We start from the raw sequence: 23,974 nt of genomic DNA on the forward strand, positions 1-23,974 counted from the left end.
TTTCACAAAAAACGGAGGTGTTTTTGCCTTCTCCCAGCCCTGCTGAACCCTGCAGAGTGCTGCTGGGGGATGGGGAAGGCAAAAATGGCCCAGGCACAGGGACCATAGGCCAGTCCTTCTCTGTTTCTAGGGTGGCCCAGCGGGTCATATCTAAGCACTCTGGGGACCGGGTCTGGCCCCCAGTCCTTGTGTTTGATACCCCTGATTTAGGTTTAGTGTGGCCTGAACTTTTTGGAGCCTTCCTCCACTCTGAATTGTAAAGAATAGAGAAAACACTTTTCTTATTGCAGTGTATGCATTTTTATGATTAATTCTTTAAAGTTAGAAATCTGATTTTCAGAGAAATATGCTTTCCCTTAAATTACTTCACAGCATATCCATTAATATGAGGACGAATTAGATAGGGGAAAATCGGGCATATGGTGTGTTGCAAGTTCAGTTTAGAAAACCCCGCATTCTCCAAATCTTTCCAGGTCTCTCTTAACAAGGTGCACCCATCTCCTATATATCTCCAAGTAGGGTCACAGACTTGTTGCCAGAAGTAGGTCCAGGTTGATCTGCCAGCTGCTACATGTTCCATGAAATAGAATGCACCACCCTGGAAAAAGTAAAATAATACAAAAAAGAATAATATAAAACAGAATGCTTTGAAATTACATAAAAATTCACACTGTAATCAAGACTGTTATATAACTTCCTGGGGACATAAACTCTTAGGGGTAGCCTAAGCACATCAACAAACCACATCCCTGGGTGGTGAATTGACCACCCCCTACCCAGTATGGATTTTGTGCTCTAATGGTGGGTTTGAGGGAATCAAATACCTAAATAGTTCTTTACTTTTTTTTTGGTGTTAAGTGTATTTTCTTTACACCACAATCAATGTTCCCTCTAATTTTTTTTCAGTGTGAGCGGAAAAGTATAGTGTTTGAGCGGTACATTTTCATGCCTGAGCACCTGAATTTTTTTCACATATGTCACCTAAGACAACAACAAAATCAGTATTATTTGAAACTCAAAGTTATGTTTATTCAAGGTACCCGCTTAATTAAAAGTGTTATATAATATCAGTATCACTTAACAACTGTCCTGCTTAGCAACCAAAATGTTGGCTCAGAAAGTCTAGCTTTTGAAGCACGCAAATCTTAAAGCTATTGTTACAACACCCTCGCACCCCTAACCCTTTAGAAAAAAAACCTCTGGGGTTTTCAAACCTGACAGCTTTAAGACTTGTGGACTTCAACTCCTAGAATTCCTCCTCCACCCACTTAAGTTAAGCCTCAAAATCAGCAGCATAAAGAGCAGCAGAGAGATGCTATTTTTGTGGGAGCTAAAGCCCTTGCTCCCAGGCACACCTGTCTAGTGTGCATGCACACCTACATAGTGCCCATTATTTTTAAAGGATGCACACCTGCCTTGTGCCCATTATTCAGTGGTCTGGACAGACCAGAGTTAATTTTCCCTCTTTGCCCTTACCGGTCTGAGCACTCGCTGGATCTCCTTCAAGGCAGCCTGGATGCTCTTCACAGAGCAAAACACGAGCGTGCAAACCACCACGTCCACAGAGTTGTCCGACACTGAAGTCATGTTCTCGGCGGAGGCGACCACAAAATTCTCGAACTGGAGGTGCGTGTTCTGAGCCATGCTCTCCAGGATGAAATTTTGAAAGTTGGGGTTGTAGTCCAAGCAGGTCACGTGAGAGTTGGGGGGATAAAACTTAAAGTTGGAGCCAGAGCCCACGCCAATCTCTAGCAGGTGGAGATTTCCCGAGGCATCGGAAAAGTCCCGCATGTTCTGGAACAGCTTTTCCTTTTCCTTGTGGAGTTTTTTATTATAGAATTTGCTGTACTGGTTCATAAGAAATGGGAAAGTTCTTTTGCAAATAGGATCCCATAAGCCAAAATAGGCAAGCACATAGATGGGCAGGGTGAAGATTTTGAGGCATTGTTGGGAGATGAGAACCAACATTGTCACCAACTAGGGAAAAAAAACCTTTCCTACTTGATTTCCTCAATGCTTTGCTTTAAATACTCTCTTAAACACTTCCTAGTACTCCCTGTTCCTTTAATGTTCTTTCTTAAGCAAAGCAATTACATCAGGTCCTCAGTTCGGATCTGTTCCAGTTCTTTCTTAAACCGACAGTGATACTTTCTGTTACTTAAAAAAAATCTTTTAGCTATGCAATTTGGGATGAACACCCTTTGAATGGTGTGGGAGTAGGAATGGATTTCCAGAGGAAGATTGAAGACTACAGGAACCAGCAGCAATACTCAAGTGTCCCTGAGGAGACAGATAAACCTCCAAGTGCTTCAATGACCCTCGGATGCAAATGACCAGCTGTCTGCAAGTACTATAAATCCTTCCATTCCCCACTATCTGTCAGAGCTGAAGAAGCTTCTTGGATGAGAAGCGAAATGTCTTCAAAGAAAAAACAAGAAAAGTCCAATTGCCTCCTGAAAAAGCACCTTTGGGACAACCATGACCTGGATGACTGAGAATCTCCATGGACTTTCAGATCAAAGTAGTAGGTAAGGCATCAGACTAGAAATTGGGAAACCCTGAGTTCTAGTCTTGCCTTAGTTATAAAGCCAGTTGGGTGATCTTGAGCCAATTCCTCTCTCCCAACACAAGGAAGGAGGCAAGGGGAAATCACTTCCAAAAAAACCTTGCCATGAAAACTGCAGGGACAAATTCAGGCGATCAGGAGTCAAGACTGACATGAAGATACCAAAACGCCAAAAATAAAACACATCATATTTAATGGTCAGGACTAATAATGATCGCCATAATCAACCAAGGCCTGACACTTTGGGGAAAACACTTGCAACATTGAAACAATGTGCTAATTGTTGCTCCTACGGTGGCTTGTGGTGATTTTGTCATACAGACAAATCTGACTATATAGGGTTATAATGGCTTCCTGCTGAGCTTATGAATAATGCAGCGAATAAAAGGAAGCAGTTACCAAGCAATTAGCTGAGACAATGATACTGAAGTTTTAATGGATTGTTCAAGTTAAAATAACCTTAACCTTAACCCTGTCTAGAAATCAGAATATTTTCACAATCCTAATATGCATGTGTATTCCACTTTTCTTTTGGTAGATAACTCATAAGGTTATTCACCTCATTTTATTGTGCACCGTTTCTGCATTGATTCTTCTTTCGTTTATTTTACACCATTACTAATTAGGAAATCCCCCACGTAATTTGTTAAACCTTCTCAACATCATTTAAAGCTGCATCTCAAATGGTATTGTTACCACAAATGTCTTAGCTCCTTGATAGCCCAAGGAAGCCATCTCTTTTATTGAATGTTTAGTGTCTAATTGTTTCTTAAGAGACTAAAGTATCATTGTCCAGGTAATCCTTGTTTAAAGACCACTTGTTCAGCTACCATTTGAAATTACAACAGCGCTGAATGGGTGGTACTTACAACAGGTGTTCTCACTCCCTCGGGTCAGCAGCGAATGGATGAAGCCGTCAGATAGAATAAAGGAAGTGATAGATCTTGAGAAATGCTTAAGGATGTTAGAAAGCGAATCGGAAGCCATTGGCGTTTTAACTTTCACTCTATGCCTATGATTTTCTTGGTAACTTGGTGACTTTTGAGAATTGCTTAGATTTGTTTTTGAAGCAGAAACTTAAATAAAATATGTTGAATTAATTATCTGCATTGCTGTCTAGTTGCAAACTACCTGGTAAAAGTTTTTTTAGTCATTTTTTTTTTTAGTCATTTTATTATGATTTATAGGCCGCCCTTTTCCCTGAGCGGACTCAGGGCGGCTTACAATCACAGGGAAGGGGGTGCAATATCAAAAGACAAACAAAGTGTGAACAAAAGAAAAATAATAAAAGACAACTTTCATTCAACAGTCAACACTCGGGCGGGTAAATTGGGAACCTATCCCCAGGCCTGATGGGAGAGCCAGGTCTTGAGGGCTGCGCGGAAGGTCTGGATGGTGGTGAGGGTGCGGATCTCGACGGGGAGGTCGTTCCACAGGGTCGGAGCTGCAACAGAAAAGGCTCTCCTCCGTGTAGTCGCCAGTCGACATTGACTGGCGGATGGGATTCGGAGGAGGCCCAGTCTGTGCGATCTGATCGGTCGGAGGGAGGTAATCGGCAGAAGGCGGTCTCTCAAGTGCCCAGATCCACTACCATGGAGTGCTTTAAAGGTGGTCATCAGTACCCTGAAGCGCACCCGGAGACCGACAGGTAGCCAGTGCAGCTCGCGGAGGACAGGTGTAACGTGGGCGAACCGCGGTGCGCCCACTATCACTCGCGCGGCTGCATTCTGGACTAACTGCAGTCGCCGGATGCACTTCAAGGGCAACCCCATGTAGAGCCTATTGCAGTATTCCAGCCTAGAGATCACAAGGGCTCGAGTGACTGTTGCAAGAGCCTCCCGGTTTAGGTAGGGCCGCAACTGACGGACCAGGCGAACCTGGGCAAATGCCCCCCTGGTCACAGCTGACAACTGGTGGTCAAAAGTCAGCTGTGGATCCAGGAGGACTCCTAAGTTGCGGACCCTATCTGAGGGGTATAAAATTTGACCCCCCAGCCTAAGTGTTGGAACATTGGCCAAATTGTTGGAAGGGAAACACAACAGCCACTCGGTCTTGTCCGGGTTGAGTACCAGTTTGTTAGCGCTCATCCAGTTCTTAACGGCCTCAAGACCCTGGCTCATCACGTCCACCGCTTCATTGAGTTGGCACGGGGCGGACAGATACAGTTGCGTATCGTCCGCATATTGGTGGTATTTTATCCCGTGCCTCCGAATGATCTCGCCCAGCGGTTTCATGTATATGTTAAATAGTAGGGGGATAAGACCGAACCCTGCGGCACCCCGCATGTTAGGGGCCTCAGGGACGATCTCTGCCCCCCGACCAACACCGACTGCGACCTGTCCGAGAGGTAGGAGGAGAACCACTGCAAAACAGTGCCTCCCACCCCCACCTCCCGCAGTCGTCGCAGAAGGATACCATGGTCGATGGTATCGAAAGCCGCTGAGAGGTCAAGGAGAACCAGGATGGACCTATAGCCTCCATCTCTGGCCCTCCAGAGATCATCGGTCAATGCGACCAAAGCGGTTTCTGTGCTGTAACCAGGTCTGAAGCCGGACTGGAAGGGGTCAAGATAACTAGCTTCCTCCAAGGCCCGTTGAAGCTGGAAGGCCACCACCTTCTCCACAACCTTCCCAATAAAGGGGAGGTTGGAGACAGGACGAAAGTTGTTTAAAATGGCTGGATCCAAGGATGGTTTCTTCAGGAGGGGTCTCACCACCGCCGTTTTGAGTACGGCGGGGAAGTGCCCCTCCCGAAGGGAGGCGGTCACAACCACCTGGATCCAGCCATGTGTCACCTCCCTGCTGTTGGCAACCAGCCAGGAGGGACACGGGTCCAGAATACAGGTGGAGGCACTTACAGCTCGAATGGCCTTGTCCACATCCCCAGAGGCAACATCCTGGAACTCAACCCAGAGATGATTTGCCAAGTAATCCTCCTGTGTCTCGGCTGGATCTACTGCGGTGGAGTCCAAGTCCGACCGAAACCGAGCTACTTTGTCCGCCAAGAACTGAGCATAGTCCTCAGCCCTACCCTGCAAGGGGCCTCCCGCATCCCTCCTATTAAGGAGAGAGCGGGTTATCCTAAACAGGGCGGCTGGGCGTGACTCGGCGGACGCTACCAAGGCGGAGATGTGTGATCTTTTGGCAGCTCTTAATGCCCGGACGTAGTCCTTGGTGCAGGTAGTCAGAAGTGCTCGGTTCGCCTCGGACTTATCGGACCTCCACAGGTGCTCTAGGCGTCTCCTCCGGCGTTTCTTCTCTCGGAGCTCCTCGGTGAACCAAGGAAGTCTCCGGGATCCACTGACCCGGAGGGGCCGTAGTGGCGCAATCCGATCAAGAGACTCCGACGCCGCCGAATACCAGGCGGCAACCAGAGTCTCCGCCGAACTGTGGGCGAGAGTATCAGGAATAACCCCAAGCTCCGTCTGGAACCTCAACGGGTCCATAAGTCGCCTGGGGCGGAACCACCTGGTCGGTTCCTCCTCCCTACAGTGGGGGTTTGGCCTCCGGAAGTCAAGCCTCAGTAGGCAGTGGTCTGACCACGACAGGGGTATGATCTCATTACCCCTCAGACCAAGATCACACATCCACTGCTCCGAGAGGAATACGAGGTTGAGCATGTGACCCGCTGCATGGGTTGGGCCCCGAATTACCTGGGTCAAGCCCATGGCTGTCATGGAAGCCATGAACTCCTGCGCCCCATCAGAGTGTTCACCGAGCGATGGCAAATTAAAGTCCCCCAGAACTATAAGCCTGGGGAACTCAACTGCCAGCTCGGCTACTGACTCGAGGAGCGAGGGGAGGGATGCTGCAACGCAGTTGGGAGGCAGGTACGTTAGCAGCAAACCCACTTGACCCTTGAGGTCCAACTTTATCAGCAGGGACTCACACCCGACAAGCTCCGGAGCAGGGACCCTACGAGGTAACAGAGACTCCCGGATAACAATAGCCACACCGCCACCCCTTCCCTGGGCTCTCGGCTGATGAAGCACCTGAAATCCCTCTGGGCACATCTCTACAAGGGGGACTCCTCCTTCTGTGCCCAGCCAGGTTTCAGTAATACATGCCAGGTCTGCCCTCTCGTCAACAATTAAGTCCCGGACAAGAGGAGCTTTGTGTACAACAGACCTGGCATTTAGCGACAACAGCCTGAGACCAGGGTCCTGACTACTCGCGCCATCTGGTCTTGGAGTGGGACTCATAGGGCCGGAAGGAGGGATCTCTGTGATGTAGCGAACCCTCCTTCCCCGGTAATGGCTAGCCCTAAAGTCCCCGCCATGTCTGCCCCTCCCTGTAATGACCGTAATGCTCCGACCCACTCCCGTAGCAGTAGTCCCCCCGACCACCCCACTGACCCCCGCCTTCCCCGGCAGGCCCTCCGAGTCAAACATTCTCATTTATCCACCCTAGCAATTCCCACGTAATATTTAAAAACATATAAAAATACAATAGTAACAAAATAATAAAAGTGGGCCATTCATTCAATTCCAGCCAACTCCCATACACTCATCATACTATTTTAAAATTGCGCAATTATAATGTGTAGTAATGTGGAAAGGGTGGAGGGAGCGGTGATCCGCTCCTCTCCCTTCTTATGTCCTGGGGAGACGTCCTTGGCCACCAAGTCAAAAGTACGTGATATATAAGGTGGCCGTATACAAGCAGGATTAGATATAAAGATCCAAAATTCATGGGCGGCAACCATGCAGTCTTACCCTGCCAATGAAGGTTAGTGGGCTGTATATTTAAAAGTCTCTTTCCTGAAGATGGATAAGGGCCCCAATCTAGGGGGCCAAAGTTCGAGGCTGACTTGTGCCACTCTAGCAGATGGAGGAGGAAGTACTGGTGTTTTCGGAGCTCAGTCCTCGCCACTGCAGCCGCCATCCTCTATTGCTCCCACGCCAGCTCAGCCACAATCCTACTCCTCCTAATGGTTAAGCAAGGCCCAGGAGCAAAGTCCGGAGGAGGCTACAATGACGCAGGGCCCAGTTCAAGGATCGTCCTCTTCCCTGCCCGAGTAAGCACATCAGTCAGCCTAGGACGGCCAGATCTTTCCTAGGGGCTGCAGGAGCAGGCAGCAGATAGTAGATAGTGGGATAGGTAACAGATAGCGAGGTGAGCAGAGATAGATCCGAGGGGGGGGTGTCTGGGGCGGCAGCACACACAACCATTCAGTCCGTCGCTCCACAGTCTCAATGCAGCCTCCGACAACCCCCTTTCTTTAAGATGAAAAATTAGGTTGAAAATTAACCCCTCTAAGCTCACTAGTCACCAGGGCTCACAGTCACAGTCACTCGGCTCCAGCAAGTTCGAACAGGCTGGCCAGGGAGGAAACATCCGAGGTGTAAATGCTGTGAATCAGCTGTTTGGCGCCGCCATCTTTCCCTCCACGCTTTCCTTCTAGTTCCAGCAGCTGCCGTTCCGCTATTCAGGGGACAACTGGTAGGACCAGGGGCCAGCAGATAAATGGCCAGGGGGCTCACCAGGCAGCACCAGGGGCTCCCAGGGATCCAAAGGTGGTAAAGGGAGACGCCGAACGTCCGCGCGCCGCCGTCGCCGCCGTCCCCACGCAGCTGGGCGACCCGGGCCACTGCTGTGAGGGAACGCTAAGCCTCCGGGTTTCTTCAGGTCCTTTGGGTTCCGCAGGTCCTAGGCTCTCCCAGGGACTCTTTCCAAAAATTTTGCGGTCCGTTTGGAAGGCTTCCCGGTGCTTTTTCGCCAAGTTTGCACAGAGTGAAAAAGCCCGGTCGCCATTCCAAACCCGCACATGCGCAGATCAGTTGCCTAAGAAGAGTTGACCTTGAAAATATTGTAGATAATAACGAACTGATAAAAGTCCTCTATAAGAAAGAAATAAGACCAGCTGTGTAAACATTGTGTTGCCTTCCCTTGCTACATTATAATGGGCTGTTGAGACTGCCATACTGTTAGTGTGTGCCTCCCCCTTCTACCTAAGGGGCGGGGGAGAAATTTGGACAACCCAGACAACTCATATCAAAGGTTTACTTTTTTTCTCTCTCTTTGTTTATTTGACTACTTTGGGCCATGGAGCCAGAATCACTGTTAGACGCTGATCTGATCTGAGTGTTTGGAAGCTGGCTGTTAGAAGTGCCGTATAGTGATCAGTATGAGCTATTGTAAATTTTGCAACTGCTAGCAAACTGGTGTGTACCAGATTGTTTGTATGATTATGGACTATGTTATTTGGATTATCCCTTAACTGAAAGACGTTGATGACTGACTGTCTTAACCTTGTATGACTTGCACTGTTTGGTGGACTCTGATACCTCTATTTTCCATGAAAGTAAAAGCCTATTTAAATTGCAGTGTCTCTGTATGCTGGTTTGTGTGTTCTCCAACACTACTCTCACAACGCTTCTCTGAATGCACTCGCTCTCCCAACGGGGAGATTACCTAACAATATGTATACTAGGAGACTTTAATGCAATCATAAATAATGAAATAGACTATAAATCTACAAAGATGAACAAGAAGCCAAGAAAAATTCTACCCAAAACCTTTTTTCACGATGGTGGAAGAATTAAACTTGTAAGATATTTGGAGAATAAGACACCTGAAAGAAAGACAATATACCTACCTATTAAGAACTATGCTAGAAGAAGAAGTGGTGAAAGATATAATGTTAACTTGGGCAAAGAATTTTGGCTATATGAATGAACTAGAAAGGTGGCAAAAACTATGGGAAAGGAATTATAAACCAGCCATATCAACAGCTTACAAAGAAAACTTTTCCAAATATTTTACAGATGGCACATGTCCCCGAGAAAACTAGCTAAGATGTTTAAAGATAAGTCAGCAAAATGTTGGAAATGTCAACAAGCACTAGGTTCATACTACCAGTGATGGACATGTGCAGAAACAAGGAAATATTGGACTAAAATAAGAGTATGGTTAAAGAAAATGCTACAACAAGAAATAGAATTTAGACCAGAGATATTTGTACTAGGGATTATCCCAGAGAAATTCAAGAAAGAGGATACTTATTTGATTATACATGTAACTACAGCAGCGAGAATTGTATTTGCCCCAAATTGGAAATTAAACTACCAACAGATTAAGAGATAATAAAAAAGATATTAGATTGTGCATTATAGGCAGAGGTGGGTTCCTACCAGTTCGCACCTATTCGGTAGAACCGGTTCGTCAAATCTACCGGAACAGTTAGAAGAGGTTCCACCAGTGGACCCTACAGAAGAGATTCCAAAATTTTTTGAAACCCACCACTGCTAAAGGGTTAGGGGTGCAAGGATCTTGTAACTTGAAGGCTTTAAGACTTGCATGCTTCAATGCCAGAGTTTCTGAATAGCTACTTGGACCAACCTAAGTACTAATTCATAATTTCATATCCAGTCACATGGGTGGCAAGACACTCCCACAAAGGAGGCCACACCCACAGAGTAGGTTCGAAATTTTTTTGAAACCCACCACTGATTATAGGTATTCATGGAACCGTTTGACGCAAGCTACCACAGCCAGAACCTCACAGTCCAGTTGGCTATAGTTTTTCTCGGTCACTGACAGAATCCTTGAGTAGTATGCAATGGGTGCCTTAGTTACATTGGGCATGCAGTGGGTGAGGACTGCCCCAACGCCGAAAGGTGAGGCATCACAAATCAGCACAAGTGGCAGGGTGTGGTTGTACTGGACCAGGAACATGTCCACTGATGGTTGTTTTTTCCCCACAGAAAAAGGGGCAGCCTCGGCTCTGCCACAAGTCCATGTTGCCTTCTTGCCGAGAAGCCGATGCAAAGGTTCAACAACTGTAGCCTTCTGTTTAAGAAAGACGCTGTAGAAGTTAAGGAATCCGAGGAACGCCTGGAGCTCGGTCTGGTTGCGAAGTGTGTGGGCATCCTGGATGGCTTTAATTTTTTTGTTTGTGGGGTGAATCCTTGAGCTGTCGATGAGGTACTCTAGGAATTCGACCTTTGGCACATTGATTTGGTATTTCTCTGTTTTAAGGTGGAGAATTAAAACAAAATAGGGGGTGACTCCAGGGACGCCATCGTTCCAACAGTCGTTCCATGATGGTTTGGAACAGTCCAGGGGCAATACTATCACCGAATTTAAAGGCACCCCAATGCATCACAAGGGTTTGGGCCTCCACCGTAGCGCCATCTACAGGAAACTGCTGGTATGCCTGCATAATGTCCAATTAAGTGAAAACTTTTCTGGGGCCTAATGAATGTAGTAAGCGCTGTACAATGGGTACAGGGTAAGCGCTTTGTTGGAAGGCTTTCTTTATTGTACACTTATAGTCCACACAGATGCGGACTGACCCATCTGGCTTGACTGAGGTCACTATAGGGGTCTCCTAGCAGGCATGATATATCGGCTCTAGGATTTCCTAACCAATTAGCTTGTCCAATTCCAGATCAATTTTTGGTTGGAGAGCGAAAGTTATTCTCCTTGGTTTCAGCCTAATTGGGGCTATGTTGGGGTCCAAGTTAAAAGATATGGGAGTCCCCACATACTTACTTAAGGAGTTATTTGGTGCTGTTGTCACAGATGGCATTGATTCTGGTCACCTCAAGGCCCAGGGGTTTGAACCAGTCCAGCCCTAAGAGGTTTTGCAGGGCGCTGCTTACTACCATCACAGGAAGCAGTCTGTTGAAATACCTGTGTAGCAATCGGAAAGTGCCTTGTTCGAGAACCAGGACTCAGTTCCATTGGTAGTCCTTAGGCATATGTCTGGGATCCGCAGCTTGTGTCTCTTCAAGTTGGGGACAATCTTCTTAATTGTAGTCCAGGACATGATAGTCAGTGATGACCCCACGTCTATCTCCATGGAACATGGAGATCCCTCAAGGTGGACTGTGACTTTCAGCTTTTCACCTTGCGTTATGCAGGTTTGGCTGATGGTTGTCTGGAACTTGTGGTTCCCTCCAGCTTTTTGGTTGTGGTTGCCATGTTCCTCATCTCGGTGGTTTCAGGTATGCCGGTTGGTTTCTTGGCTGTCTGGTCGCTATGGAAAACTCGCTTCTGCAGACTCTAGCGATGTATCCCTTTCACTCATAACGCTGGCAGATGGCGTCCCGGAAATGGCAAGCCAATCTCTGGTGGTTTCCTTCACAGCCGGCGCAGGGCAGAGAATGCAATTTCCCCGCCAATTCCTTGCGGTCAGTGTGCATGTAGTAGATGTTAGCCCTGGCTTTGTCTAGGGCAATCTGGAGAGTAAGATTGGTTTTGGGCAGCAGCCTCCTTTGTAAGTTAGTGTCCCAAACACCATATATAATGTGGTCTAGGAGGCGCTCGTCCAGGTCTCTTAACTCACAGTGTGGCATATGTAGTCATCTTGTCTTGGTTGAAGTCAATTCAAATTTGCCACTTGAGATGGCTGCACGCTGCCCTGCATCGCTCTGGACTGGATTACCTAGTTCACAAAGTATAGTGGACTCGTTCGCACCACTACATTCTACTTCAGGGCAGATATACCCCGGGTATGGGAATACAAAGTGTGATTAGTGCTCCCTGGGACAGGGGATGTGATGGCAGCTCCCTATATCCCCCAAAATAACTGCTGTCATTGAGTTGAATTAAAGCACAGCAGTGAAAGTGCAGAACTGGTTTCATGTCAATCCAAGTTGGAAACATTTTCAAAGTGGAGCAGGAAAACCCAGTTCCAGGCTACTATCTCCACCTCCTCCGGATAGGAGCCAACTTCAAGTTAGGCAATTAACTCATCAGCAACCCTTCCCTTCTCTTCTGGGCAAGAAGAAGGAATTGCTTAGGAAGGCTCAGATGGAGTTGTTGATGAAGTTAGCAAAGAAAAACGCTACTTCCAAATGCCGAAGAGCAATTATTGGTCTTGGGAACGATCCTGATTTGGCAGATATGATTAAAGCATGTCATGATATAGGAACAGCCTCTTGTCAAACTAATTCATCGGCGGCTGCTTTATCTCAAGGCAGCAAGTGTCGACTGGCAACTACACAGAGGAGAGCCTTTTCAGTAGTAGCTCCGACCCTTTGGAACGAACTCCCCGTGGAGATTCGTACCCTCACCACCCTCCAGACCTTCCGCACAGCCCTCAAGACCTGGCTATCCCGTCAGGCCTGGGGATAAAGATCGTAATCCGTCCCCACCCGAATGATGAATGTTGTGTGCTATTTTTACTTATGTATTGTTTTATATCTTACTGTCTTGTACTCCCCTCCCTATATATTGTAAGCCGCCCTGAGTCCCCTCAGGGAAAAGGGCGGCCTATAAATAAATAAAAAAAAAGCCTAAAGGAAAGTTTTACAACTGTGGTAAACCTGGTCATTTTAAAAGGGAATGTTGAAATCTGGGGGGGGGGGGATATGTTTGCAGCCTCCCGCAGCCCTTTCCATCAAGGGTCGAAACCAAAAGCAAAATGTCCAAAGTTATTTCATTGGTTGATTTACACATTTACTTAGTCCTTCGTGTCAGATTTATGTTGCAGAATTGAATCCTTTTCATAAGTGTTATACATCGGCTTTGGTAAATCATTATATGACTGATATTTTAATTGGAGTCCCAAAGATATTACCCAATTGGCTTTCAAAAATGCAAAATTATTTAAGTATCTCTGGATTGCACATTGATCCAGAAAAAAGTACACCTGTATGAAATGTTGCAATCTTTTTTTGCTCCAGTTTTTCTTTGTTTAATTAGTTTAATTTAATTTATTAGATTTATAGGCCACCTAAATGTACATCAAAGTATTTTGCTAATTAATTTATGGCAGTTTTGGGGACCCTTATTGGGGTCGTCCATATTCTGCTTTGCCTGTATGTATGTATGTATGTATGTGTATGTATGTGTGTGTGTGTGTGTGTGTGTGTGTGTGTGTGTGTGTGTGTATATATATATATATATATATATATATATATATATATATATATATATATATACACACATATATATATACACATATATATATATATATAAGGAATATATTTCTTTGTGCCTGCCATTTTCTCTATCCCCGTCATCCCCTCTGATCAGGAAGAGTTTGTTTTTTCTGTGCCTGTTGTTGTGCACAGTACAAACTTTTCCTGATTAGGGGAGCAGAGAGTGATAGAGGAAGAACAATCTTTTAAGCCAATTACTTCATAATCTTGTGGAAAAGTTTGGGAAAATAATTTGGTACATTTGTTTAGTGCCACCCCACGCTTAACTTTCTGCCTACTAATTTTAGATTTCAAGTACTATATATATATATATATATATATATATATATATATATATATATATATATATATATATATATATATATATATATATATATATATTATTTGATTTATTGACCAAAGGAAAATACTCTTAAGATCTGATTCCTTCTGTAGCGCTGCCTACAATTAAAAAAATAATGATGTTTTGAGCATTCAGTTTGTAGTTTGTATTTCTTTTAGAGACTGTTAGCTAACTCCTTTGATGTTTTCTAAGCTGCCTATGGCTGAATTAATGATTTTAGGAGGCATCTGAGCTTGTTGCAGAAATTGGACTGATTTGATTAATATTGTTCATCCTATTCCGAAATCTGATTTTCAATTTTATTTTCAGAATAATTTATCTCTTCAGTGTGCTTTAAGTGAGCTGTATTGCATATCATTTGCCTAAAGATCCTCGGATTGCATGTTTAAGGACTTCTTTTCCTGCTCGTCCATTGCTTTTATTTTCTCCTCTTTCGCAAGCTGTCACTGTGTTTTCAGATGGAGGCAAACAAGAGGAGCGATTGCTTACAAGGACTCTCATTATGAAAGTTTCCTAGCCTGTAATACAGTTGTCTCTGCAACACTTAGAATTGTTTATTGCTATTTTAGCTTTCAATTTTTTTTTCGGCAGCCCTTTAATTAATTTCTGAGTTTCATCACGGGTGTCAATTTATTTTTAATCTTCCAGGTGCTTACATCACATCCAGGATTGATTCTAATCTTATGGCTTTGTTCTTAACTTTACAGCAATTATTACAAGACCAAAAGCATTTATATTTTGTTTCTCATATCCATAGTCTTTCATCTTTTCCTGGACATCTCTTTGAAGGTACCATTCAAACAGATGCAAATGTTCATGTATTACTTACTCTTTTTTTCAGATCCATTCTTTAAGCACTCTTTTTTCCACCAGAATGCCGGGGGGGGGGGGGGGCTGGCACAAGCTTGCCATATTCCACTCGACCAGGTCAAGCAGAGTTAATCCCCTTGGTTTGGCCTCTAATCAACTATGCCAAATGGATGTCACCTACGTTCCCTCTCTGGCTCCCTGGAAATATATTCATGTTTCTATTGTAACCTATTCAAGAGTCTTTTGGGCCACACCTCAACGAGGAGTAACAGTTAATTATGTTATTTCTCATCTTTTTTTCAGCCATTACTGCCTTGGGCAAACCCTTCTCTTTAAAAACTGACAATGCTTCATTCTTTTAATGTTTTGTGCTACTTTCTCTTGAGAAATCAGATTTATTTGGTGTTTAATTAACTCTCCTTTTTCCCTGTATTTAATATTGTCTGGCTCTTTCTGAATCAGCAGTTCTATCTCTCTTAATTAGCAAGCAATGTTAGACTTATATACAGCTTCATAGGGCTTTCAGTCCTCTCTAAGCAGTTTACAGAGTCAGCATATTGCCCCCAACAACAATCTGGGTCCTCATTTTACCCACCTCGGAAGGATGGAAGGCTGAGTCAACCCTGAGCCGGTGAGATTTGAACCGCTGAACTGCAGCTAACAGTCAGCTGAAGTATTGCACTCTAACCACTGCGCCACCTCGGCTCCTTGACAACAAAATTCTTTGTTCAATGTATTAAGTTTTTCCCTATGCATTCTATTTCTTCTTGCTATATAGGCTATTGATGTTCCCCTCACGACTGCCTTCATCGTATCCCAGACGTTTTGTATTGATGTCTGCTCTTTACCGTTTTCTTTGAAAAAGTATCCCAATTCCTTTTCTATTGATTGTACAAATTGTTTCTCTTGTAATATGTTCTGGTTTAGTGTCCACCTAGGTTTTATCCTTGTCTTTCCTTTCCATTGCCATAAGACTGGATGATGGTCGGCCCACTTGTTTGTTGTTATTTCAATATTTACAGTATCCATAAGTAGTGCCGGGTTTGACCAGACCATATCAATACGGGACCAAGAATTATGTGGTTGAGAGTAGAATGTATACTGTTGTATCTTGTCATTCATTGTTCGCCAGACATCATAGAGGTCTAGTTCCTTCACCATATTTGCATAGGCAGTCGGTAGTTTCCTTCTAGTACTTTTCTTATGTATACCCTTGTAATCCATTTTACCGTCTACTACTGCGTTGAAGTCCCCTAGAATACATATATTTTGCCACTTTATTTCATTTATCCTCTTGTGTAAATTTATATAGAATCTTTCTTGTTTTTGGTTTGGGGCATAAATTCCAACATCACAATTCCTCTTTTTCTAGTTTGTGCTGATGAACAAAATGCTTTACCTAATTTTGGGCATTTCAACAGGTTATTATATTTCTCTTTAATGTGGGTTTCCTGAAGACAGATTACATCTAACTTTTCTTTCAATAAATCCAACAGTACACGTTTTCTCTTTGATGTTATGTTAAGACCATTTATATTTGCTGATAGTATATTCGTTTCCCATTCCTCAACTCCTTTACATGTTGTTTGCTTTGAGGGCACCTTTAGATCTTGTCTCAATTGGTGACCTTGCTCTTGATTCTTCTCTGCCATATCTCTCTCACTCTCTGACCTCTCTCGTCTCTCGCCCCTCCAGTTGGGATTCAGTTATAGTATCTTCCTGTCTTCTACTTGATGTTCCTTCTTTATTAAACCTCTCTTCGTCTGCAAATAAAAGTTCCTGGAATTCTTGAGCTTTCTCCAAGATCTCTATCCGGTACTTCTTTTCCCTCCATGTTACTAGCATTCCTTCTGGAAGGAGCCATCGAAACGGGATTCTATGTCTATTTAATTGTGAAGAGAGGAAGTTATATTTCCTTCTCTTCTCTCTAACTCTCCGGGGGATCTGCTTTAAGATAAGAATTTCTTTACCTTTATATGTTAGTGAGTCCCCTCTTATTGTGCTTAAAATATCCTCTCTCAATTGTCTTCTTAGAACCCTCACATGGATCTCCCTTGGAAGTCGATGACGTCTCGCAAAGCTTGTGTTAATTCTGTAAACTTCATCCAATTAGTTGATGACCTAATTTTTGGGCCTGTCGAGAACTAGTCCCAGAATTTCTGCAATCAGCTCCCGAAGATTTTCATCTCTCGCTTCTTCTACATTTTGTAGTCTCAAATAAAACGCTGATCTCTCTAATTCTAGGTGGAGGATGGCCTCCTCCAGATTTGTGTTTATGGATTCCAGTCTATCCTCTGTCTTATCTATTCTTTTTTCTGCTATTTCTGTTCTCTCCCTAACTTCTTTTATTTCCTGTTCATTCCTTGACAAAGCTGCCTGGATAGCCCCTACACGCTCTTCAATCCTCCCCATATTATTTTTCATTTCACTCATTTCGTTCTTTACTCCCTCCAGGCCTTTGGTGATGTTTTTGTTATAGCCCAGCAACAGCCTGTGCTGCGTTCTAATTGGTTGGGCGAAGCACAGCCTGTGATTGGTGGTTGTAATGACAGTTAAATGACAGTTGGTACCTGAGAGTATAAATACTGTGACAGTTGTAACACATTCTGAATCGCTTGTCACCTACTAATAAACATCTTACTCTCTGATTCCATGGCTCCTGCGTCTTTCCCTCAACATGTATACAACACTGGTGACGAAGGTGAGATTGAATGCGATTCCGCAGAGCCTGGAAACAACAACGAACACTAAGCCACTCGCAACGCAACCAAGCAAACGCGAACGGAAAATACTTTGAAGACCTGTCAGAGCTGCAGCAGCAGTTGCCACCGCCTCCAGTTTCGCATCCGATCACGCCAACCTGAGTAGATCCACAGGCGCGGACTCCATCAGTCACAGGGATGGCAACCTACGCTTAACCTTGGCTGCAGCCGCCGCCTCTGCTCAGGGACGAGCTACGAATCGCGTTGGCTCAACCGTGGCTGAAGCTGCCTATCTGCCTGCCTCTCTGGTGTGAAGATCTACCAGACACAACTCTAGAGTCTATCCAGTCTACTGTTTGCTACTGTTACAAACATTAGTGTTGCAATACATGGATACTGTTGCCTAAGAAGCCTCTGACTCTTCATACAGCTTTCCAAAGAAGCAGCTTCCGACAAGCCTGCTCTTCCTCCAAAGCCAGCAGCCTACTACCAGCCTGTCCGAAGCCTGCTACATGCATTACAAAGCTGCCTGCATCCCAAGGAGCAACTCTGACCACTCAAAAGCCTGCCTGCTGCCTTCCTAACAAGCCAGGAACAACTCAGCCGCCTCCAGGGCCGGTCTCCGCTCTCTAACAGAAGCCTCCACAGCCGTTTCAGAAGCCTACCATTCTCTGCAGCAAAAGTCAGCAGAAATCCTGTCAGCTGAACCTTCCAGCAACAGCGGAACCCTGCCTGCATGCCGATCGAACAAAGCCCAACAGAAAAGTTACCAACAGGACTTCTTTGAGTTTCCCTCCATGTAAGCTCTCCAGCCTCCATGATTTGTGAGCATGCACAGAGCTTGAATATGCAAATTTGAATATGCAAATATGAATATGCAAATGTAAATATGCAAATGTGAATATACAAATGTGAATATGCAAATGTGCCAAATAACTGGGGGGAAGGAGAGTTTGTAAAAGAGTTTGTAAATGCTGAACATAAAACAAAAACAAAAAAATGCAAATACTTGTAAATGTTGAACATGAACACAAAAATGCAAATAAATAAACAGATAACACAAAAATGCAAACAAATAACACGCAAATTGACAATACGGAAAATGCAGATAAAATACACGTATGCAAATAACTGGGGGGAAGGAGTGTTATAGCCCAGCAACAGCCTGTGCTGCGTTCTAATTGGTTGGGCGAAGCACAGCCTGTGATTGGTGGTTGTAATGACAGTTAAATGACAGTTGGTACCTGAGAGTATAAATACTGTGACAGTTGTAACACATTCTGAATCGCTTGTCACCTACTAATAAACATCTTACTCTCTGATTCCATGGCTCCTGCGTCTTTCCCTCACAACACACAAACATATACAACAGTTTTCATTCATCTTCAATATTACTTCCTGTAGAGAGTCCATTTTTACCTCCTGGCCTTGTGAAGTTGAGGCTGTCTTATCTCCCGTCTGCCTGCCCTCAGGTGACTTTTCCCTCACCGGAGTGGATAGAGAAGTTTGTTTTTTGCTTCCTTTAGTTAAGGTTACTATTCTTGTTGCCATTTAACTTAATTCAGCTCTCCCCCTTTGATCTGTAATTCCAGTACCTTCTAGCTTCTGTTAGAGTATTTATACAATTCTATTACATTAATCTATAAACTTTTTGAATAATTTATACTTAATTAATTAATTGATTAACCAATGAGTTAGGTATCTAGACAGTAATGTTAACACTATATCAGTTACCCAAGTCTCAGTGTGTTGTTCAACAACAATCAATCCACTATAATGAACACCCCAAAAAAAGAAAGATAGTTAAATCAGGCAGTACTATACAGTATACAGTAGAACAGTTCTATAGTATCTAAGAGGCGTCCACTAGATAGGGAGAAAACGTTTCAGCGTGGAGAGTCAAGAGACGGGAGAGGTCAGAGCTCACGATAGTCGTTTCAAAGCTCACCGATCAATCATTTCTTGTTGTCAGTGAGGTAAAGAAAGAGGCAGGGGGAGATGGTTTGTTCCCCCCCCCCGGCGCTCAGTTTTCGCTTTCAAGGTGTCGCCCTTCTGTTGTCTCTATCAGTATGCCTCGGCACCGCCTCACCAGAGTTTTAAAGCTGATTCAAACCCTCGTGACTCGCAGATCTTTTTCCCCTTTTTCCCACGAGGAGGACAGATCCAACCGACTGTCTTTCTCTTCACCGTCTCGCCCACTGTTAATCCTCCAAATTTAAATATTCAAAAACTCAGTCCTTTTCTATCCGATCTGCCGCTCGGCTCTCTTAAATCTTTCCCTGTCTGTCTTTACTCGCCGCTTCAGCTCAATGCACCCACTTACGTATCCGTGCTCAGAACAATTAGATTATTAATTTCTTCAAATTTAGGTTCTTAAATCAAGGTCTTTCGTTTACCGTCTTCCAATCCGATATGTTCCCTGCAGCTGTCTTTCCCTTCCTTGTTAAAGGCTGGCAGTCACGTCTTCTGGTCAGCCATTAATCAGCCGACCTCCTTTGCACTCGATCTGAGGGAGCCTCTCGCTTCGTGGGGGAGATCACCTTTCTCCCTCCACTGCTCCGATGCTTCCCCTCTCCACTGGTCCTCGCACCTTGAAAAGACCTTGCCTGCTACAGCCACGCTCGTGCAAAAGGCCGGGCGAACCGAGCAGAGGATCTGTCGGCAGCTCGCACCGGCGTGATGCCAAACCGGAAGACCTGGGAGAAATTGTACAAATGGCTTGATGAGACAGTGAGGATTCAGATATAAAAGGAGATAGCTGACTAACTTAAAATGATCTAAGCAACAACTCAAATAAACAATACACAAAGACAGAGGGACAAACAAGAGTAGAAATGTATTAGAGGTGAGAATTCACCGTCGAGTAATACCATTAGACCACAACGTTGGAAAAACTTGAAAAGCTGATAGGTAATCCGTTATAACTACCTGCATGGAATTAGCAACCTAGTCTCATACTAGGTAAGGCGAGATGAGCTATGGGAGATGAAAATATGTAAAGAGCTTTATCTATTTTTGTATCTTGCATTTTGTAAATCTTGCCTTTTTTTATATAACTTTCAAATAAGGGAAAAAAAAACAGAGAACCAGGTCATCCCCTGAAGAGGAGAATATGTAAACACAACAACGGATAGAGTGGATGGAGGGAGGAGTAGAAGGAAAGATAGGAAGGAGAGGAGAAAGGAGAGGAATAGGAGAAAGGGAAAGGCAGAGGAAGAATGGGAGGGAATGTAAGAGTAGGAAAGAGGGGAGGAATGGGAAGAAGAGGGGAAGAGTAAAGGGGAGGAAGGGGAAGGAGAGAAGGGAAAGGAGAGGAGGAAGGAAGGAAGGAGAGAAGAAAGAGAAGAAAGGGGGTAGGAAGGAGGGAGGGAAGGAGGAAGGGAAGCAAGGAGGGAAAGAAGGAGGGAAGGAAGGAGAGAAGGAGAGAAGAAAGGAGGGAAGGAAGGAGGGAAGGAAGGAGAGAAGGAGAGAAGAAAGGAGGGAAGGAAGGAGGGAATGTAAGAGAGAAGGAAGGGGGGAAGGAAGGAGGAAAGGAAGGGGGAAAGGAAGGAGAGAAGGAGAAAAGAAAGGAGGGAAGGAAGGAAGGAAGGAGGGAAGGAAGGAGGGAAGGAGAGAAGGAGGGAAGGGGAAGGAGGGAGGGAAGGAAGGAAGGAAGGGGAGTAGGAGAGAAGAAACGAGGGAAAGAAAGAGGGAGGGAGGGAAGAAGAAGTAGGACCGTTGTAAGATAAGATGGATCTATGGGATGTTAAGAAAGCAATCTTCAAGTATATTGTCAACTGTAGGGAAAAATGGTTATAAATACATATTATTAATAACAGTTATGAGATCATATAATTGTGAATGTATATATGAAATTGATAAAATAATAATAATAAAAAAATAGCAAAAAAATAAATAAAATAAAATAAAAACTGATAATGGCTCGGCCTATTTTTCATTGGCCTTTTTGCAATTTTGTACAACTTGGAATATTGTTTTAATTCATGGACTATCCTACAATTCCACAGGTCAAGCCATTGTGGAACATGCTAATCGGTCCTTTAAGGACTGTTTTCCCAAAAAAATAAAAAGGAGGGCTCTTGGGTACCCAATTTGGCGTACCCCAATTTGGCGTGGGTAACACAACAGGTTAAAAAAGTTTTTTTGTCTCTCCCTCTAGGGGGACGAGGATATGCTGTGCTTGCTTCTACAGGTCTTTGTGAATTCTAGCACGTAGTGTTCATCCAGCTAAGGATATTGTGGTACCAGTCCCCAAATCCAGTTCTAGATATAACCAAAGTGACTTTACAGACAGCACGGTGGCCGAAATGATCTTGTCGGACCAGCCGTCCAGTGATATGAAAAAGCTGACCACCAAAGCACAAGCAGTGCTGCAACAACGACACGTGGAACAACCCCCCGAGAACTTATGCACTGCCATCTTTGCGGTTTTAACTGCGAATTCCTTAGTCATGATTTGTTTATGTTTAATTGTTAATTGCTTCCCTTTAGCGATAGCTGCTGTCATCTCACTGAAAAACTCATTTGAACAGAGACTAAAGCCAAACCTATGGGTGAAGCTAGCTAATATCACACATACTGATGTCTTTTGCCTATCTGAATCATATGACATGGAAAATTTGCTTTCTACATGTTTGGTTCCTGTTTGTATCCCGCCTGCAGTAATTCAAAACTTTATTGGTTTAGTAGATTGCTATTGAATGAAAATTGTATCTATAAGACTATATCCAGTTAGGGGTTGGTTGCCTATGATCCACCTCCTGATGCAATTTCTTTATATACCCCGATAGTAGCAGTTCCTGAGAATATAATGTGTGCAAAAATAGTTAATTGTACATCTTCAAGTAAAAAACCTCATTGTCTTTATATTAGTTCATATTAAAGCCCTACATAGTATCGGACCTGGGTACTTGAGAGACCGCCTCCTGCCAGTCACCTCCCAAAGACCTATCAGATCCCACAGATTAGGCCTCCTCCAAATTCCATCTGCCGGCCAATGTTGGCTGGCAACTCCTCAGGGGAGGGCCTTCTCTGTGGCTGCTCCGGCCCTCTGGAACAATCTCCCCATGGAGATCCAGACCCTCACTACCCTCCCAGCCTTCCGCAAAGCAGTTAAGACCTGGCTGTTACGGCAGGCCTGGGGCTATTGAACTATCCAGCCCCATTCGAGGTTATGGCTGTTGTAGAATTTTAAATTGTTGTTTTTTATTTTATTTTTTTGTATCCCCTCCCTTTTTATTGTTAGCTGCCCTGAGTCTCTGGGGAATAGGGCGGCATACAAACTTAATAAATTGAATTGAATTGAATTGAGTTCACCTGCTTTAAATGTACAGCTTTTGAGGAGATTTCCTTTCACTTTGCTTATGTTTGGCTCCTGCAAGGATGTTTTTTTACATATGGTTAAGAAACTTTTAATTATATTCTTGCTAATATTAGTGAAGCATAGTGTTGCTTCAGCCAGTTAATTCCTGTTTTGCTTTCTAAACAGCAACTTCACTTAAGCCGTTCTTGACATGGAGTCACACTGGACAATGTAACCCGACAAAATAGCGATCGACAAAATAGCGCCGACAAAATAGCGCTGATTTCAACGTGATGTCATAATCGCGCCGACAACTTCGCATCGATATAATCGCGACAACAAAAGCACAATGAAGACAACCACACACCATTTAAAAGCAGTAGAAATTTATTATGTCAATAAATAATTTAAAAACTCAGCAGTAGAAATTTATTATGTTAATAAATAATTTAAAAAATCAGTAGTAAAAGTTTATTATGTCACTAAATAAGTTAAAAATTCAGCAGTAGAAATTTATTATTAAAATTATTATGTCAATAAATAATTTGAATTAATTATTTAATTAAATTAATTTAGATGTCAATATTATGACATATGGCACGTAGATAGTCCGTACAATCACGCCCTGCATATGTAGGAAGAATTGCAGCAAGACGTCTTGATAGTTGCACGTATTTAGATTTGCTTGCTGCCAGACTGTTGGTAATTCCGCTCTGTAAACAACTGCTGGTTTGTTCTGTCTTGTTTACCACGAAAATGATGAACCAATGTGTAAATGGTTGGATGGTGGCATGCTACAGACGACTGGAACGCGTTATGCCAACCCGAGACTGAGTTATTTGTTCGTGGCAAGCCATTAGCAACACGTCCTCGCATGTTCCACATGGTGATAGAAAACAACGGCTTAGCTCATCGCTTGCGTCTCAAATGGCCAACGTAATTGTCTTCCCAGTAATCATAAACATGCTGAAGATTGTCTGGTTTACTATCGTTCAGTTCATCAAAGGCGGACCCAACATCTTCCAGAGGAACGAAACACAGTGCAATTAGCATTTTTTCTTCTTAAAAATGTTTTTATTTTCCATTTTTTCATTTTCATACACTCACAATTATACTGTGCATAGCCGGGGCCATACAACATTAACAATAATCACAGCAATTCCTCTTGTCAATAATACCCCCCAAAATAGAAACCCAATATACCTCTTCCACTTTCCATACACCTCTTTCTTCCACCCCCCTCCAACTTTCTATCTTCCCCCCATCATTCCCCTCTACCCTACTTCCCTCCCCCTCTACCACTCCTCTCTCCTGATTTGAGTATTTGAGTATTTGAGTATTTGAAAATTTATTTATAGGC

At 43.9% G+C, this 23,974-nt stretch overlaps 1 protein-coding gene and 1 long non-coding RNA gene across 2 annotated transcripts; one reads left to right on the forward strand and one right to left on the reverse strand.

The window, feature by feature from the left end:
• Positions 1-361: 361 nt before the first annotated feature.
• On the reverse strand, positions 362-1,968 carry LOC116505021 (methyltransferase-like protein 7A). Its single transcript, XM_032212319.1, has 2 exons — positions 1,477-1,968; positions 362-598 (listed from the first exon to the last, which is right to left on the reverse strand). Exons 1-2 carry the CDS (start codon positions 1,966-1,968, stop codon positions 362-364), a joined length of 729 nt encoding a protein of 242 aa, XP_032068210.1.
• An 8,296-nt stretch (positions 1,969-10,264) lies between these two features.
• LOC116502741 lies at positions 10,265-23,032 on the forward strand. Its single transcript, XR_004254585.1, has 3 exons — positions 10,265-10,424; positions 10,546-10,717; positions 22,801-23,032. It is a non-coding gene; the product is annotated as an uncharacterized LOC116502741 (long non-coding RNA).
• Positions 23,033-23,974: the final 942 nt, after the last annotated feature.

Source organism: Thamnophis elegans, chromosome 2, assembly GCF_009769535.1.
Source record: "Thamnophis elegans isolate rThaEle1 chromosome 2, rThaEle1.pri, whole genome shotgun sequence".
In the NCBI taxonomy this organism is placed as follows: Eukaryota; Metazoa; Chordata; class Lepidosauria; order Squamata; family Colubridae; genus Thamnophis; species Thamnophis elegans.

What these genes read in the sequence shown, in the direction of transcription:
- LOC116505021 (XM_032212319.1), bottom strand. Translation starts at nt 1,968, where the DNA reads ATGTTGGTTCTCATCTCCCAACAATGCCTCAAAATCTTCACCCTGCCC. An exon ending in TCCAGCGAGTGCTCAGACCG is followed by an intron (nt 599 to 1,476) that starts GTAAGGGCAAAG and finishes TACTTTTTCCAG; the next exon opens with GGTGGTGCATTCTATTTCAT.